General features: G+C 46.0%; 1 protein-coding gene across 1 annotated transcript in view; it reads left to right on the top strand.

The window, feature by feature from the left end:
- Window positions 1-396: 396 nt before the first annotated feature.
- LOC308434397 (collagen alpha-4(VI) chain-like) overlaps window positions 397-19,129 on the top strand; it is a gene marked incomplete at both ends in the record, with an annotated part of 92,816 nt that continues 74,083 nt past the window's right edge. The window contains 7 exon segments of the mRNA XM_080934674.1: window positions 397-472; window positions 3,438-4,040; window positions 6,263-6,850; window positions 8,133-8,738; window positions 10,446-11,078; window positions 14,278-14,823; window positions 15,463-16,017. Coding sequence (XP_080790800.1) covers window positions 397-472; window positions 3,438-4,040; window positions 6,263-6,850; window positions 8,133-8,738; window positions 10,446-11,078; window positions 14,278-14,823; window positions 15,463-16,017 — 3,607 coding nt within the window.

Genomic DNA, 19,129 nt, shown 5'->3' with positions numbered 1-19,129 from the left:
GAGGACAACTTACAAGGTTAGAGGACAACTTACAAGTGTTGGTTTTCTCCCTCTGTAATGTGGGTTTCAAGGATTGAACTCAGGTTGGGAACAAGTCGCTTTACCTACTGCACTCTCTTGCTGACCCTTCAACTTTTCTTTTTCTTTTTCTTTTGGACAAGGTCTATCAATGACTCGACACTTGCCATTTTGGCTTGACTGAAGCAAGCCCTAGTATCATTCTGTCTTCCTCCCCTCCTCTGTGGCGAACTACATGAGATCCTGTCTTCCAAATCTCTTTTTCAGCAGGACTGAGGTCTAACTTCCATACAATGCGATACACTCATTTTAAATAAAGACCTACTTTTAAATGACAAGGTCTCTCTCTTTCCTTTTCTTTCTAGGATCACATCTAGCATGGGAACTTGGAAGACATTTTGGTTGATCATCTCCCTTGCAGCTGGTTTGGGCTTCGTCAAGTCACAGAGGATTGGTAATACACGGGAAATTTGAAAAGCCCTAATGCTTGCTTGCCAGGGACCTGGTAGACAATCTTAAGAGGAAATACAATGAGAGCATCCTTATCATTATAAAAGAGAATATATTACTTGAAGGAGAATTTTCTTGGAACCTAGAAGCACTAAGTGAGGAGCGGGAACTTGATATGTGTGTGTGTGTGTGTGTGTAGACAGGTTGTAAGACAAATAGATGTATTGAAAGCATCATGCTTCACAGTGTATTGTCAGACTCTAAGAAGCTCATGGTATAGGGCTTTGGAAGAGTTGCATGCTCTGTTGCTTTGTTTCCATGACAGAGCTGTTCTAAGGTGATTGTCATCACAAAGTGGCTACTTTTGCCCAATGCTAGTGACACTCCAGTAAAATTTTGGTAGTCCTTATGTGCATATGGGTATGTTCATACGGTGTACACACAGGTGTGTTCATGTGAGCTTTTGGGTGCTTGTGCACACGTATGTGCGTTCGGATGCTAGAGGTGTATCTTCTCCAATCACACTCCACCTTATTTTTGAGCCAGAGTTTGGTTCAGGTAGGCTGGCCGGCCAGTGAGCTTCAGGGATCCACCTGTCTCTGCCTCCTTCGAGCTGGGTGCATAGGTGTGTACTGCTGAACCCCATTTCCACACAGGTGCTGAGGATATGAACTCAGGACCTTATCGTTGCAAACACTTTACTGACTTGATTCGTCCCCTTAGCCCATTTGGCAGCCATTTTAATAGGCCGTGTGGAGTTTTCAAGATGAACGTCTTGTCAAGGGAGCACTGTGGCCTGAAGCCGCATTGAGACAGCACTAAGGTTGGAATACCCAAATGCTCTTGCACAGACTGTCATTGGTGAAAAACTCCCAGGCTCTCTCCCTTTCCCCCTTGGCTCTGTCTTCCCTTCTGGTGAACAGAGCTGTGACAGCAAACCTTGTCATGTTTTTAATACCTCCTAAAGCAGAAAAGACCTATGGGGACAGGATGAGGATAAGGTGGTTTCTCACGGTAGAGCCGACACTTGCTGGGACAATTAGACTCCAGCCAGAGGCAGTTTCTTCAGCATAGAAGGACCAGGTAACCGTCATGGCTGTGTTTGCTCCTGTGCTAGGTGTGTATTAGTCAGTGTTCTTTAAAAAACAAAATCAAACAGGAATGGATAGAATCAATGTGTATCTGTTAAAACAGGACACGTGGGAGTGGCTTACCCACTGTGGTCCCAGCAGTCCTGATGGTAAGTCCATGAACATGGGGGTTTTTCAGTCCATGAGACTGGACGTCTCAGTAATCCCGATCTGGTGCTGGAGTTGCAGTAGCAGGATAGATGAACTTGCCAGCGAGAGTGAGAACAAGCAGGCAAAAAAGCAAAAGCTTCCTTCTTCCATGCCCTTCTATATGGCTTGCCACCTGAAGGTGTGGCCCAGATTTAGGGTGGGTCTTCCCACCTCAAATTATCCAATCAAGAAAATCCCCCATGGGCATGCCCAACTTCTTGGTTTTAGATGACTCTAGATGTAGTTAGGTTGACAACCAAGATTAGCTACCACAAGGGCAGAAACTGATTAGACATGTCTACACTTGTTGAATCTTCTCTTCCTGATGGAAGAGCCCAAGAGTAACAGCTCTGAAGGACCTGAGGTGTGTTACCTGTCTTCCCTTTCTACAGTCAGATTCCACTTGGCTTTTTGGTCAAAGTCAGGCAAACTTCTACGAACTTCAGGGCTCCAGAAGAGCAGGGATTTTAATGTCCTTGGATTTTTACCAAGTTCCCCACAGCCATTCTCTGTTTTCATTTGTCTTGGGTCTTTGCTTTCTGCAGTATGGGCTTATAATTTAACTTTTATGGGCTGGATGTTGGAAGGGTTGGGCTCTGTGTAGCTCTTTGAAGGCATGCCAGTGAGATGCTGTGCTGGTGAGTTTTATGTCAACTTGACACAGGTTACAGTCATTTTGGAGAAGGGAATCCCAGTTGAGAAATGTCACAACCAGATCCGCCTGTGGGCAAGCTTGTGGTGTATTTTCTTGATTGATGGCTAATGTGGGTGGGGCCTATCCCAGTGGGTGGGGCCACCCCTGGATGAGTGAGTGGGTGTCTTATGTTATACACAGTGGCTACTCGCTGCCTGTGACTATTTGAATAGTCCAATCATAGTCTATTGTGACTATTTGATCATGTGAGTATGAAGAGGCAGTGAAAGTCCCACTTCTCCTTCACATGAGCTTCGTTCCTAGAGCTCAGTGATCATGCGTGACTAGTGGCTACACGGTGCACTGGTTACAAAAGTTTCTAGTTCTAAAATTTTAATTTCCTCCTTTGTTTTCATGACTGCTTAAGAGTTCTGTCTTTGGGCCAACAAGATGGCTCAGTAGGTAAAGGCATTTGCCATCCAATGGTGCAAGCCTGGTGAACCCACGTGAGGGTGGAAGGGGAGAAGTGACTGTATGAAGTTGTCCTCTGACCTGCACGTGCGTGCTGTGGCACACGTGTACACAATCTGCTGCTGCTGGTGGTTAACAAAAGCAGAGCTCCTTCCTTGTACACGCTATCTTCTCTCTCCTTCCTTTCTTCTTATCGCAGACATAGATGTGAGCAGTTAACCGCAACCATTTGGCAGCTAGAGGGATAGGTGGGTCAGACCTCCACAGAAAGGAGGTCTGCGTGTTTTCTAACAGCGCCCACTACTGGCAGAAAGCTGCGTGGTTTTTTTGTTTGTTTGTTTTTTATTAAGTGTGCAGGAGGTATGGAGAACCTGGTCAAATGTCTGAGGAGAGGAGGGGAAAATAGCTGGTGAGAAAGGAGAGATAGTAAGATTGGGGTGGGGGCAAAGGAAAGAGTAGTGTGTCTGGGTTGCCTACCATCAGACAGCTGCGCCAGCACACCGGTGGGGAGGAGGGCCCTGAGCTGGATGAAACTGGCTTTCAGCTGGTAGTTGTCAGCGTGTACTTTTTACTCTCTTTTGAAGTCTGCAGGGAGGCCTCTGTGGGAGACATTGTGTTTCTGGTCCCCACCAGCATCGACCCCCAGCATGCCCACAGTGTGCGGAACTTCTTGTATATATTGGCCAACGGTCTCCAAGTCGGCAGAGAGAACATTCGTGTGAGTCTGGCCCTGTACGGCGATACACCTACTACGGAGTTCCTGCTTTCGTCCTATCACCGCAAAGGCGACGTGTTGAAACACCTCCGTGGACTTCAGTTTAAGCCCGGCGGAAACAGGATGGGCCAATCCCTGCAGTTCATCTTAGAGCACCACTTCTGGGAAGGAGCCGGGAGCCGGGCAAGCCAAGGGGTGCCTCAGGTGGCTGTGGTAATGAGCAGAGGTCTAGCTGAGGACCACATTCGAGAACCTGCGGAGGCTCTCAAGAGAGCAGGAATCTGGCTATACACAGTTGGGGTCAAAGACGCAGCTCGGGCTGAACTCAGGGAGATTTCCAGTAGTCCCAAGGATAACTTCACCTTTTTTGTTCCCAACTTCTCTGGCTTGCCCGGCCTCGCCCAGAAGCTGCGGCCTGAGCTCTGCAGTACTCTAGCGAAGGTAGCTCCGTATACTGAGCAGGGGTCTCCAGGTAACCTCTCCTCCTTTCTCACACCCCTTTTCTGCTCTCTCATTTATACGTGTGTATGTTTATCTCAGAGATCACAAATTCACTCGACGAGATATATCTGTTTTCCTAACCACTGACCACATCTCTCCTGTCCCGAGGGCCTGTGGCGGTGGCGTACATGGAAGGTGTGTAAGCCCATTTCTGAAGGAAGGATTATTGATCCTAGACTGGTGTTATTATTCGTGGGTTTTCCTGCCCATCTTGCCTGGCCAGGGGGCAGGAGGCGAGTGACCAGGAAGTCAGCATGCTGGTTAAGAGGACACGTTTTCGAGAGAAGAAAGACCCTAGCTTAGACCTGGTCTTTCACGTCTGGTGTTATCTTGGACAAGACATTTAACCTCTCCTAATCTGAAGTTTCTTCCTAGGATGATGGTACCCGAACCAGAGAGTCGGGAGCATTAAACACGGCTGTGTATTTACAAAGCTTGGCTCTGTGGCTACACCACTAGGGCTAGCCATGTGCATTCCTACTGTTCTGCCCATCAGCTGCCTTCTGCTCTCGACAGGACCCAAAATGATGAAAGTTTTTCATAAGCTGGTTACACAGCCTTATTGGGAAACATACAATTCTGCTTTTCAAAATTCTCTGAACGCATTCGTTTTAGACTCGAGGCACCTGCACAGGATTTTCTAAGGCACAAAACTTCAAGTAGAGAAAGAGATGGCTGTGTATGGTCCCATCGAACTCCACATGAGGACAGGCCCCACTGTCTCGTTATTTCAATATTTCCCTTTAAGAGCATGTGATGTGGAAGATGTGCCAAAACCCGACAATGTGTGGCATTGAACAGAGATCATATACTTTAGAAATAGCGCTTGAAGGCTTACAAAGATGCCTTACATACATAGGCATAACTACCACCTGCTTGTTGCTCTACGGCAGTGGGTTTCAACCTTCCTAATGCTGTGACCCTTTAATATAGTTCCTCATGCTGTATTTTCATTGCTACATCATAACTGTAACTTTGCTACTGTTATGAAGAGTAGTGTAAGTATTCCTGTTTTCCTGTGGTCTTAATAGACCCCTGTGCAAAGGTCATTTGACCCATGGGAGGGGTCTCGACCCCCGTGTTGAGAACCATGGCTCTAATTTGAGCCTTGCTCACATTTGTCATTAAGATGGTCCTCGGTCTTCAATCTGTAAACAAGCAGGATGCTTATCATTGTTTCTTTTTGCATTTCTCAGAGTAGGAAAACTGAGGTTACTGGCACCACGAGTGTGTGGTAGAGCTGAAGAGTTGCTTCCCAGAACTCTTAGACCCACTGTCTAGAGCAGGCATGTTAGAGTGTTTTCAGAAGCAGAGCCTATGGCGAGAACTGGAATGACATAATTTAACGAGGTGTCCCTCTAGGGGGACAGTCGATAAGGCCGTGCTAGACAGACGTGCAGAGGAAAGTAAGGAAGGGTGTGAACTCTGCCAAAAGTCCCGCAAAGCCAGTGTTGTTCTGACCCTTTGTGGGAACTTAACAGCACATACTTTTTGGTACTTAAGAGCAGATGTTACATCTCGGGGTTGTCTTGACCCTGATTCTAGGCCCAGCGAGAATCTGGCTTTTGTAAAATTGAGAAAATGACAGTGGCTGGAGGGAAGTCCTCCAAAGAACAACGCTCTGAAATGTTCATATCAGTGGGACCCGGGCAGAGCCTCGGTGTCTGATATAGTAGATGGTCTTTAAAATACCCATGAGCAGGTAGGAACTGGTGTAGATTTCAGTGGCGAGGAAAAGTCTCAAAGAGGAACAGATCACAGGGCTGCTAAGTGCTAGACCGGCAGTGGGACTTACCAAAGAGAAGGAGACATGTTCAAACTCTATGACCTGTCAGTACCAGCACATGCTGAAGAGGAGGTTTTCGTCACAAGAGGGGAGAAAGGAAATAAGACCCTCTTCCTGTATGCTGTTAAAATCACAAAAAGCTTACCTTCTTGATGTGAGTCTGGGATTGTCCAGTGGGTTTTAAGGCTGGAGGCAGCAGCAGGAGGGTGGGCCTGAAGCCTTAGAAGATGAGGGGAGGGAGGGAGGGAGGGGAGGGAGGGAGGGAGGGAGGGGAGGGAGGGAGGGAAGGAACACACTCCAGGACACCTTCATTCTCCCTTCTTCATGTTCGGCATTGTGCGTTACCATCTCTAGGTATTTAGAATAAAACCTCTGAGACTCCCTTCCTTTTACCCCTTCTCTTGCAGCTTGCACAGAAGCATCCCTGGCTGATATTGTATTTTTAGTGGACAGCTCAACTAGCATTGGACTCCAGAACTTCCAGAAAGTAAAGAATTTCCTTTACTCTCTTGTCTTGGGGCTTGATGTCAGAAGCGATCAGGTGCAATTGGGGCTGGTCCAGTACAGTGACAACATCTACCCAGCCTTTCAGCTGAAGCAGTCTTCTCTGAAGAGCTCGGTCCTGGAATGGATCCGGAATCTACCCTATAGCACGGGGGGCACAAATACGGGAAGCGCCCTAGAGTTCATCAGGGCCAACTACTTGACTGAGAAGAGTGGCAGCCGAGCCAAGGATGGGGTTCCTCAGATAGTTATCCTGGTGACCGATGGGGAGTCCAGCGATGAGGTCCAGGATGCCGCTGACCAGCTGAAAAGAGACGGAGTCTTTGTGTATGTGGTAGGGATCAACATTCAAGATGTCCAAGAGTTGCAAAAAATAGCCAGTGAGCCATTTGAGGAGTTTCTCTTCACCACAGAAAACTTCAGCATCTTGCAGGGGCTCTCAGGAACCCTCCTCCAGGCTCTGTGTTCCACAATGGGGAGACAGATGAAAAGTAAGCCCTGTTCAGTCTGCCGCTAAATCTACCACTGAACTGCCACGCAGCAGTGTGCTTCCGAAGGGGAAGGGAGGTCTGCAATCATGGGAGCATCTGGGGATGTTTCCTAGAGGACAGAAAGTCTAAGTTGGCCTTAAGAAGGATGGATAGAGATCTGGTAGGTAGAAAAGAAGGGAGAAGACATGCTGTTGTGTTGTTTAGAAGAAACAACACGGGATTTGGGGTACAGAAGTCATACTTTTAAAATCTTGCAGATACCACATCCCGGTTACTGTCAGATCCAAAAGAAACTCTAATCCCCCAAACTCCAAAAGGCTCTCCGTAGATCCAGGATGGGCTCAGCCTGGAGGATAGGAAGATCACTGGCAGTTAGATGTAAGGCAGCATTCTCCAGGAACGTGTGAAACTGGTTCCCTCCCATCTGCCAAAATGAATCATTTCCCTTACCTCTGGCAGATGGGACAGATGGCTGGCTACTTGTGGCTCCTATTAGTGCATCAAAGCTTATGCTGGCCTCCAGACTCCCTCTGTATCACAAGCACACATTTCAAAGTCCACGAGTCTCAGCCCTTCTCACGGCTTCCCTCCCTCCACTCTCTCTGTTTCATGGGCTTCCTTCCCCCAGCTTCTCTTCCTTCTGACGTTCTGCTATTCTTACTGCTCTCTGCTCTGGCTAGTCTTGCTGTGTTCTCTCTATTCTCTATCTCCCAGCTCCACCGTCTCCCCTATTCCCTCCCACTCTCTGCTTCCATAGCCCCGGTCAGGTCAGGTCTGCTGGACATATCCAGTCGACTTCTTTCTCCCTCTGCTCTGGATCCTTCCAGATGCCTCTAGATAGTCTCTCTTATATCCATTAAGACCCTCCCCCTCAGCCACGTCACAAAGCGGGTTATTTGAGTTGGCATATGAGTATTGAAATAGCTTTACTTCTCTTCAGTGTCCTCACCCGCATGATGGAGATAAGACGCTAGTAGAAGAACGATGTATAAGGATCAGATGAGATGACCTCCATACAGAGTGATGGCCCCTATAGAGGCCATGCAGTAGGGGTTTGTTTCTTGCCTTCTTCATTGGAGAAAGATGTAAAAAAAAAAAAGCATATAGTAGAGAGAGAGAGAGAGAGAGAGAGAGAGAGAGAGAGAGAGAGAGAGAGAGACTGCCTGTCTCTCTTATTGCCCGCAGCAAACCATGCTTGTACTCCGCTTCTTTACAAGAACTAAATCTGATTCATCTTTTCCTTTGTCTTCTCCTCCTGCCCCCTTCCTTTATTTACCTCTAGGGTCTACCAAGACCTACGCAGATGTAGTTTTTCTTATTGACACCTCCCAGGGGACATCACAGGCCAGTTTCCAGTGGATGCAGCATTTCATCTCCAGAATGATTGGCATCCTGGAGGTTGGCAAGGACGAATACCGGATTGGGCTGGCTCAGTATAGCAATCAGGGTCACACTGAGTTTTTGTTCAATACCCACAAGACCCAGAATGAGATGGTCACACATGTCCATGAGCACTTGGTGCTCCGAGGTGGCTCCAGAAAGACAGGCCAAGGCCTTCGGTTTCTTCATCGGACTTTCTTCCAGGAGGCGGCAGGAAGCCGGTTCTTACAGGGTGTCCCTCAATATGTGGTACTTGTTACCTCGGGCAAATCTGAGGACGAGGTCCGAGAGGCTGCACAGACCCTGAGGAAGAGAGGCGTGGGCATCGTGTCTGTGGGCTTGCAGGACTTTGACAGGACAGAACTGGAGGGGATAGGGCCTGTGGTGCTTGTGTCTGACCTGCAGGGAGAAGATGGAGTCAGACAGCTAATGCAGGATGTGAACATGGTGATCCAGGGGAGTCCACAGCCTACGGTCAGGATCGAGGCTTCAAAGGAAGCTGTAGAAGGTAAGGAAGCCTTGGTCCTTGGCTACGTGAGTCACCAGGAAGTCATGGGGGGTGTAGTTCAATCGATAGAATGCTTGCCTAGCATGCAGGAAGGCTTGGGTTTGGTTCCCAGCACCACACAGAAACTGATGCGACCATGCATGCTTGTGACCTCAGCACTCCAGGTGTAGAGGCAGGAGGATCTGAAGTTCAAAGTTAGCCTCATTCGTTACATACTGTGTTTGATGCAAGTGTCACTTCACAAGGCCATGTTATTTTATTTTATTTTTCTAAAGGTAGGGGGGGGAGGAAGAGGAGAAGGAGAAAGAAAGATTGGGAAAGAGCACGGGGTAGAGGAAGCATTCTGAATCTCTCAGTAGGAAAGACTTGTCTCTGTAGATAGAGAAAGCCGACATGGGATGCCTCAGTTAGACATCCTGAGGTCCCTGTGCTCACCACTAATGTGCTGGTCAAGCTGCCTGTGTCAGTGGTTGAAAATGATGATTTATCTCACAGGTCTGGGCTAGCTGTAAAGTCCAGTGGGGCCACCTGTCGATCTTACCTGGGCTTATCAGCAGGTCTGAGGCTTGGCTGGGGTTGGCCCTGCTTCAGGCTTTATCCAGCTACTCTGAGCAGATTCTCCCTGTGGCAATTGCAGAGACAAAGAGAGAAATCCAACTGAATAAGTGCTTTTCATATCTCTCTGGAACCTACTGTCATATTATTAGCGAGAGCAAGTCACGTGACAGCATCCGTGGCGGAAGAAAGTATATTGTTTCCATGGGCATGAGGAGCAGGGAGCGAATCTTTCCGAATAATAACCCAAGCTAACACTGCTGAGCCATCCCTCCACCCCCCTTGTTTATTATTTCTATTTATATGTGTATGTACCTGTGTGAGTTTGTGTGTACCACATACATGAAGTCCCCAGAAGCCAGAAGATAGCATCAGATGATCCCTGGATCTGGAGTTATAGGTGGTTGTGAGCTGTCATGCAGATGCCAGGAACTGAGCCTAGGTCCTCTGCAAAAGCAAGAAGTGCTCTTAAGCACTGAGCCATGTCTCCTGTCACCCCCGTCTGTCTCTGTGTCTCTGTCTGTCTCTGTGTTTGTCTCTCCCTCCCCCCTTCCTTCCCCCCCCATCTCTCTCTCTCTCAACAAAGTCTCACTAGGGCCTTGAACTTGTTACCCTCTGCCTCAGCCTCCCAAGGGCTGGGATCATAGGCCCGCCTCACCATGTCTAATCACCCTGATATTCAGGGAAAGATTTTCACAAAACTTGCAGAATTTCATTTCGTCTGTTGAAGTTACACGAAGAGGGGAAAGCCATTAAATAAAGGGTGTTTCAGACCCATAGAGAGGATTTTGACTCAGAGTCTTCTTGAAGGTAGAAAGATGAAGGGAAAAGCCAGCCAATGCCCCTAGCTTCTAGACAGTCAGACAAACTGGAAGGTGATCTTGGTGGTTTTGTGGTGGATGTCCATATATATATTTGTTTGGTGAGACTTTTGGGATCTGTATGTACTCTTGATGCACTTTTGACTATGATATTAAAGAGAAGATTTTTCTCTACATTCTAAAGCATACAAGTAGAAGTTAGCATATTGTTTGTAACTTAACACCTTAGACACATTATTGTGACAGACAGACCACGTCCTAGCTTCATATCAAGTGTTTTCTTTAATCCTCCACTCTCAGGCTGAAACCCTCTGTGTCCTTTGGTTTTCAGCGTGTGTGGCTCCCATTCCATCTGACCTGGTGTTCCTCGTTGAGGAGTTTACCAGTGCCGGGCAACCCAATTTCCAGCAAGTTGTCCATTTCCTGAAGACCACTGTCCGCTCTCTCAACATCCACCCCCATACCACGAGAGTCAGCTTGGTCTTTTACGGCGAGGAACCACGGCTGGAGTTTTCCCTGGATACATTTCAAAATGCTGCCCAAGTCTTAGGCCATTTGGACAGGTTAACCTTCCGAGCAAGAACAGGAAGGACGAAGGCAGGTGCCGCTTTGGATTTCCTGAGGAAAGAGGTTTTCCTTCCAGAGAAGGGCAGTCGGCCCAATCAGGGAGTATGGCAGACAGCCGTGGTCATCATGGAAAGCCCTTCTCTAGACAATGTGTCTACACCTGCTTCCCACCTCCGCAGGGCTGGGGTCACCATCTATGCAGTGGGCATCCAGCCTGCCTCTGAGAGTAAGGACCTGGAGAAGATTGTCACATACCCTCCCTGGAAGTATGCCACCCGCCTAGAGTCCTTTCTGCAACTCAGCGTTGTGGGAAACAAACTTAAAAAGAAGCTCTGCGCGGAGACCTTGAGGGAAATGCCTCCTCTGATGAGTTATACTCCGCAAAGCACACAAGAAGGTAGGAGGGAGGGAGGGAGGGAGGGAGGGAGGGAGAGAAAGAGAGAGAGAGAGAGAGAGAGAGAGAGAGAGAGAGAGAGAGAGAGAGAGAGAGAGTCTTCTTCCTGTCTCTTTCCCACCATAAAAAATAAAATTGGGGTCAACTCATAAAAAAAACCAGAAATTCCAACTTAAAAAATCGTTATTCTGATTCTAAATACAACAGAGGACATTGATTTTCTAGTAAATAGCTTATTTATTTATTTACTTATTTTAGAAAGGGTTTATTATAAAACAGGCTGGTCTCAAATTTACTACGACCTGATAAAAGTCTTTATCCTCCTGCCTCTCCCTCTCAAGTGCTGGAACTAAACTGGTAAAATTTAGATACCTTTGGCTGTTATGAAGGCTTTTGTGTCTGCTTCTCTACCCCATTGGTATTTCTTCAACTCAACTTAGAAGAATAGATTTAAATTCACATCACTGAAATGCAGATTAGAAGCCTGTGATTATGTCTTGGGGGGGGGGATCACTGAACTTCTTTTAAAAAAGTACTAAATGATTTTTACATTTTCTTGATTTTTCATCCTGAGGATTAGAAATATGAATTATACAAATGAAGCTCCATCTTTCCCGCTGACCTGTGTTTTTAGTCTCTTTTCCTGTTCTGGTAATAAGAAATTTGTTAAAAAAGGCTTTCATTTCCTGGTCAGTTCCCTGCTTATCCCCTGTCGGGGTGAAGAGGAGAAAAAGCTAATTCACAAATGGACTCAAGAGTCGTCGAGCTGACTTCTGTCCCAGGCTGCGCAGCAGCTAAGAAGGCGTCTGGAATCATGGAAGTCATTCCAAAGTCTAGAGTTTGGAGGAAGCTTAGATATTAAATAGAAACCTCGGTGATTTTACCAGAATTCTTCCTGGATGATCATAATGATCCGAATAGCTACCAGTTATGGATCAATGTGTACATATCACACACACAGAGGCATACATGCATGCATACATACAGGCACACACATGCATGCACATGAACCTTTTAAACACTTGGTGTGTGTAATACATGTAGGTGCTCAGGAGAAGCCTGACTGTAGGAATGTCCTCCCTCACTCTTTTCCTGAGAGCTATCTCAGTTTGACAAGATTGGTAAGAATGTATGATTCTAGGTGGCGTTCAGGGCCCCGGGCTCCTCAGAATCTCAGGAAGAGCCTGGCTTATGTCTGCTGCTGTGTGAGCTTCATGCAGACACTCCTTCCTGCACAGTGAGTGGTCCATCTGTCAGTCTCTAGACAGCCATCTCCCTGTCACCTCCCATAGGGGCAGACTTCTTCCTGTAAACCACATGCCAACACAAAAACACAGCTCTCACTTTAACGGTGAGATATTCTGTTCTGGAGCCAGATATGAGGAAGAACACTAGGGCTAAGGCAGCTCTTATAAAGAAGAGCATTTGGTAGGGGCCTGGCTTACAGTTTCAAAGGCTTGGTCCATGATCATCATGGTGGGAAGCATGGTAGCACAGAGGCATGCACCGTGCTGGAGCAATAGCTGAGAGCTTGTCCATCCTGATCAATAGGCAACGGGTGCAGAGAGAGAGGAGAGAGGAGAGAGGAGAGACAGAGACAGAGAGAGAGAGAGAGAGAGAGAGAGAGAGAGAGAGAGAGAGACAGACAGACAGACAGACAGACAGACAGACAGAGACAGACAGACAGAGACAGACAGACAGACAGAGACAGACAAAGACACAGAGAGAGACACTGACACAGAGACAGAGGGGACACAGTCAGTCAGTCAGTCAGACAGACAGACACATTGGACCTGGTGTGTCCTTTTTGGATCCTTAAAGCTCACACCAGTGACACACCTACTCCAATAAGCCTATGCCTCCTAATCCTTTCCAATAGTCCTTGAGCTGGTAACCAAGGCAACCACTCAAACATATGAGCCCATGGGTGCCAGTCTCACTCTAACCACCACACATAGACACAGACTTAAGCTATCCCAAGTCTCATGTTCCAATATGGCAATAATCTGACTGACAAAGGAAATCATAAATTGCAGCACTCTTTTCAGATGCAATGGTGGGAAAATCTCTGCCATGGGTCGCAGAAGATATCTGATGACATTCTTAGGCTTTTGGTCACTAGAGCCAAGCCAAGTTAATACATTCAAAAGGCCTGGAGAGATGGCTTAGAGGCAAGGAGCACTGGGGCATCATGGCTGTCTGCATGGCAGACCTCAGCGGATGCTGGGAGGGTGTGGTTGCTGTGGCCCTGGGGTGGGGCCAGGAGAATGGTATAGAAGACTTCCACATAGCCCTCAGTGTGAGTGCCCATGTCTGCTGGCATATCTGTGACATAAAATAGAGGATCTCAGCAGACCAGTGAAACCTCAGAATAGATCCAGAACAGGAAGGTGGCTGCTTCACCCTTCTTTACAGAAGTCTCTTTGGGTGCTGGCAGCCTGGCACCTCCCCATAGCGACAGGGGGATAGTTGGCTACTCTGGTGCTAGTATTGGTTCGCCATTGTTCCAAAGGCGGTATACAAACTTTTGCTGCTGTACAATACAGTATTGTATATAGATATATACCTTGATGCTGGTCCAGAGTGTTTGATCGCTCTGCCTCCTTTATCCTTCCTGGATCCTGGTTCCTACATCAAAGGGGATTAGAGAGTTGGGAGTATCATAGAATAGGGTGAGTTGGGAATGAGAGGTAACCTAAGGTTTGGCTGCAGGAAAATTCAGATCCAGTTCTGCTAGAGCCTCAGGGAAGAAAGATATGGGGGAACTCAATTCAAAGTTGTCCTGCCCAAGAGTGAGGAAGCTTGTACATGTATATGTGTGTGTGTGTGTGTATCTATGTATATTTGTATATGTATGTATGTTTTTTTTTTTTTGAGACAGGATCTCAGTGTATAGTTCTGGCTGGTCCCGAACCTTCTACATACAACAGACTGACCTTGAAGTCACATACCTCTGTCTCCTGAGTGCTGGGATTAAAAGAACATACCACCAAATTGTGCTGAGAGTTGGGGCATTTAACCAATTCTGCCAACTGTTGGCTAGTGGCTGTGACTAGTTTTTTGGCATTGTGTTCTGCCCAGGATGAGAATTATGATACTCCCCGCTGGGGGAGTAGGGTGGTAGTCAGGATCAGTGGCTTTGGCTACATTCCTCTTCCTGACATTCTGTTTTAATGGGTTGTGGCTTCTTCTTACTGACTAGGTTGTCTGAGTGTGGAGAAGGCAGATATTTACTTCCTTATTGATGGATCTGGCAGCATCCAACCAAATGACTTCAGTGAGATGAAGAAATTCATGAAGGACGTGATAAAGATGTTCCATGTTGGACCTGACGGAGTACAGTTTGGAGTCGTTCAGTACTCGGATAAAATTATAAGCCAGTTTTTACTCAACCAGTATGCCAGCATGGCAGAGCTGGGGACAGCCATTGATGACATTCAGCAGGGAGGAGGTGGTACTACCACCGGTGAGGCCTTAAGCAAAATGGCGCTGGTCTTCGAAAACACTGCCAGAGTCAGTGTTGCCCAATACCTCATCGTCATCACTGATGGTCAGTCTTCAGACCCAGTGGCTGAGGCTGCACAGGGACTGAGGGACATTGGAGTCAATATTTATGCCATTGGAGTAAGGGATGCTAATATGACTGAGCTTAAGGAAATAGCAAGCAACAAGATGTTTTTCATATATGAGTTTGACTCCTTGAAAACCATCCACCAGGAAGTCGTACGGGACATCTGCTCCTCAGAGAGTAAGAATTAAAAAGTGATCATATATTAACGATGCATGATAATTGGCTTTCGTCATAATCCATGTATGTCTATGTTTTGATCATACTCACCCCGCAAGTCTCTCTTGCTCCCTCTTCTTTTTGCCGATCCTCTTTTCTTTCTAACTGCCCCCTTCTATTTTTGTTTTTTTTTTTTTTTTTCTCCATCCTTTTCCCTTTTCTTCTGTTTGCAACCCAGTGAATTTCATGAAAGTTGCTATGGGAACACGGGTGAGAGGTTACTTACGGGTGCACGGGCACCTTGCCATGGCCTCTACCACTGATAGAGTAAAATTTTTAAAAATCTATTTAGTGGATTTTAAATTACTTGAACGGTCTTTATTCTCTTATGTAACTCACTGGCCAGGGAGTGACTGGAGCTCAGAGTGACAGTGACCTGTACTAAACCGAGCTGGTCAAATTTTATGTCTCTATCCCACGGCTGTGTCTTATTTTGAGACTAGTTTGTGCTGAGTTGCAGAAAGTTTATTGACTGATCCCCATTCCCTTTAAAAATAGTTTTGGGCTGTGTGCATGCTACCTTGGGTTGTCGCTGGGGACTCGTAATCCGCCGGTTCCAGGTTCTGACCAAATGTTCTCTTGTGCCGCTTCTACCCCCAGACTGTAAGAGCCAGAAAGCTGACATCATCTTCCTGATCGATGGCTCAGAATCTATCGCTTCTAAAGACTTTGAAAAGATGAAGGACTTCATGGAGAGGATGGTGAACCAGTCTACTATCGGTGCCGACAAAATTCAGATTGGCCTTGTGCAGTTCAGCTCCACTGCCCGGGAAGAGTTCAGGCTCAACCAATACTTCTCAAAGGTGGACATGTGCCGAGCCATCTCCAATGTCAGACAGATGAATGATGGAACCCATACCGGGAAAGCCTTGAATTTCACTCTGCCCTTTTTTGACAGTTCAAAAGGAGGGAGACCCAGAGTTCATCAGTATTTGATTGTGATCACTGACGGGGTCTCCCACGATGATGTAGCTCCCCCAGCCAAAGCCCTCAGGGACAGAAACATCATTATTTTTGCTATTGGGGTGGGAGAGGCTCAAAGAGCCCAGCTTTTGGAGATGACTAATGATCAGGACAAAGTATACCATGAAGATAATTTTGAGTCCCTGCAGAACCTGGAAAAAGAGATTCTTTATGAGGTCTGTAGTTCGCAAGGTGAGTGACAGAGAAGTTATTTGGTCTGCAAGCTATCAGGGAAGTCAGGGACCCTGTTTGCTCTCTTAATAATGCAGAACTCTGATCCTTTTCGCTAGGCAGGAGGTAGACGGGAAGATATCTGTTGGTTCAGAGTTCTTGACACAACAGTGGCTCAGGTTTCCCTGGAAACCCTTATTTTTTCCTGTGCTGCCCCTGCCATGAATACCTGAGACCTGAACATTCTCAGAACTGTCACTGCAATTTCTTACCACTCTTGCCTTGTAGCATAGACAAATCCAGATAGGAATGTGTGCACACAGCTTCCTGAAGGTTTGGGACTACTGACAGGGAAGGAGCAGAGAGCCATCTTACTGAGACAGGCTCTCATGAAGCAGAACACACTGCCTTTTCTATAAAACCCCTGCCCAAAAAGGTTCAGAGACAGTCTAACCTCATCCTGTCAGCCTGGAGCTATCCTTCTCTTCTTAGACTTGACTTTTAGGGAGGGATAGAGATAGAAAAGACCTCTCCATGGATGATTACAGGAAATGAGGTTATTGCAAATACTTTTATCACCACAGAGGCTAATACATGTACATGCAGATACACACACAGACACATATACATGAACACACACATAGACACAGATGCACACAGATACAGTCACAGACATACATAGACACACATATACAAATGTACATACAAACACACACACACACATACCATGCACACACACAGATATACACACATGCACATACTCATACACTCATATCCCCTACACTGCAACTTTGAGGACTCAACCCAGGGACTTGAGCATTCCAGGTAAACTATTCTGCCATTGTATTCCATCTCAAACCCCCAGAATAGCTAACTTTTCATTTTTTCCAAATATTTATTTTTATTTTGTGAGAATGCTTTGCTTGCCTGTACGTATGTCTGTGGACCACAATGTGCAGTGCCTGGAGAGGTGTGAGAGACTGGTGTGAAGGGTGGGAATTGAACCCAGGTCCACAGATACCCCTCTACCCCCATACTGAATACAAGGCTTTGGGAATTCTAAGCAAATGCTCTACCACTGAACTACATCCTCAAGGCAGATGCTTCTATAGTCTGTGTGGTGCCTTTTATTTCATTTATTTTTTGAGACAGGGTTTCTTTATGCATCCCTGGCTGGCTCTGAATTTGCTATGTAGACTAGGGTGGCCTCGATCTCCAGAGATCCACCTGTCTTTGCCTCTTGAGTGCTGGAGTTGAGGGTGTGGGTATCACCTTTCTTGGGCCACCCACTATTGTATCTTTTGATGTAGTTTAATATAGCATGACCAACTTTCTTTGCATGTGAACAACACCTACCTTTTCCTTCTGTTTGTTTTTTTCCAGTTAGTTTGGAATTTAGTTTAATATAGTCTAAAAATGTAAATATGTTGGAATCATCTGGGACAGTGTTAAAATGAAGACTGTGGAGTCAGGGAAGAAGTCTTCATTTTAAACATTAATTGACTAATTACTCTTTAAAAATTGTATCCCCGTCTCTAATGCATATCAGTCATTTTTATGCACACCTTTCATTCCCTTCCACTCCTGATGAACCCACTCTTCTTCCCAACAAATACTCCTCTATGCACATGTGCGTGCACATGCATGTGTGTATGTATGTGCCTGTGTGTGTATGTGCATGCATGTGTATATGTGCATGCATGTGTGTGTGCATGTATGAAACCTACTGAGTTCAATTCAGGGGGAAGGAAGAGAGGGAGAAAGGAGTCAGGAAGAGAAGAGAATCAGAGAGAATAAGAGCGTAAGAGAGGAAGAGACAAACAGCCCCTTTTATAGTAAGCCGGGCATACCTGGCTGTTGCCAGGCAACCGTGGGTAGAGTCTAGAAGGAATGCTAACCCTCCTTGTCTCCTATTAAAGCTTGAAAATCTGTTTGTGTGAGGTAGAAAATGAGTGTCTCTGCTTATGCTGTTTTGAGATGATCATTAGCCCAGTGAATTTGGAAATCATTTCAAGGAAACATGGGTGCAGCTATTGTAATGATGGGGGCTGAGGCATAGTTCAGTGGTAGAGCATACTTGCCTCAGACAAAACAAACCAGACAAAACAGACCCCCAAGTTGTAAAGCAAAACAAAAACATCAAGGATATGGGATACCCCATATGCTGTAGTTCAAATTCTTCAGGTGTCAAAGTCCTATATTTTCTTTCTTTGCACGTGAACAACACCTACCTTTTCCTTCTGTTTGTTTTTTTCCAGTTAGTTTGGAATTCTTGCTCATTCCAGGTTTTCTTTTTAACTTTTTGATGAGATTGGACCAGACACTTTAATAACAGCCAGGAACTAATTAATTACAGAAATCTAGAGTCATACAGCTGAAAAAAACCTTTGTAGATTGCCTGCCAAGATCCAACCCTCTCCATTAATAAGAAAGAAAATGGTTCCTTGCCTTTGTTAATTACTGAATAAAGCCGACTGAGAAAGTTCTAGGGGGATGCAAATTAGAAACACACTAATAACCATACTGACAAAGGAAAAGCTCTCTTGTATAAAATTGGGTCTAACATAGAAATGGAATTTATATCTGTAAAATTCCCATTTTGTGAACTTGAACTGGATTTGCAAAACAAGTTATTTGATATGAAGGTAGGAGAGGGGGCACTTTTCATTGTGCTAGCTTCAGACACCAGCTACTGTGGATATGACCTCACATCCCTGCCCTAGATCTCAGGTTTTGGGGAAATATTTTACTGGTGAAGGCCAACTACTTCCTTATTCTTGCCTGAATTCTATCCCTTAATCTGTAGTTTTAATTTTTCTATGCATGAAGATGAAATCATTACATTTATTGTGTGTGTGTGCATATATATGTTTAGTCAGAGGATTACTTACAGCAGTCTGGTCTCCTTCCATCGTGAGGGTCTTGAACTCAGGTCCTCTGACTTGACATCAAACACCTTTACCTGCTGAGCCATCCTGCTAGCCTACCTTGTGTGAAGATTTAAGGAGAAAAGGACCACATGTCTAGCTTGTCTAAAGTAGTTTTAAATGTGTAGTGCCCCTGCTGAAGTAATTAATAATACCAGATCTTTTGTGGTTACTAAGTTATTCATTCATCTGCACTCTAAACTAGA

The sequence above is a fragment of the Micromys minutus genome (genome assembly GCF_963924665.1).
Source record: "Micromys minutus genome assembly, chromosome: 21".
Classification (NCBI taxonomy): domain Eukaryota; kingdom Metazoa; phylum Chordata; class Mammalia; order Rodentia; family Muridae; genus Micromys; species Micromys minutus.
The sequence above is the reverse complement of the archived record's forward strand: the minus strand, read 5'-3'. Positions and strand labels throughout refer to the sequence as shown.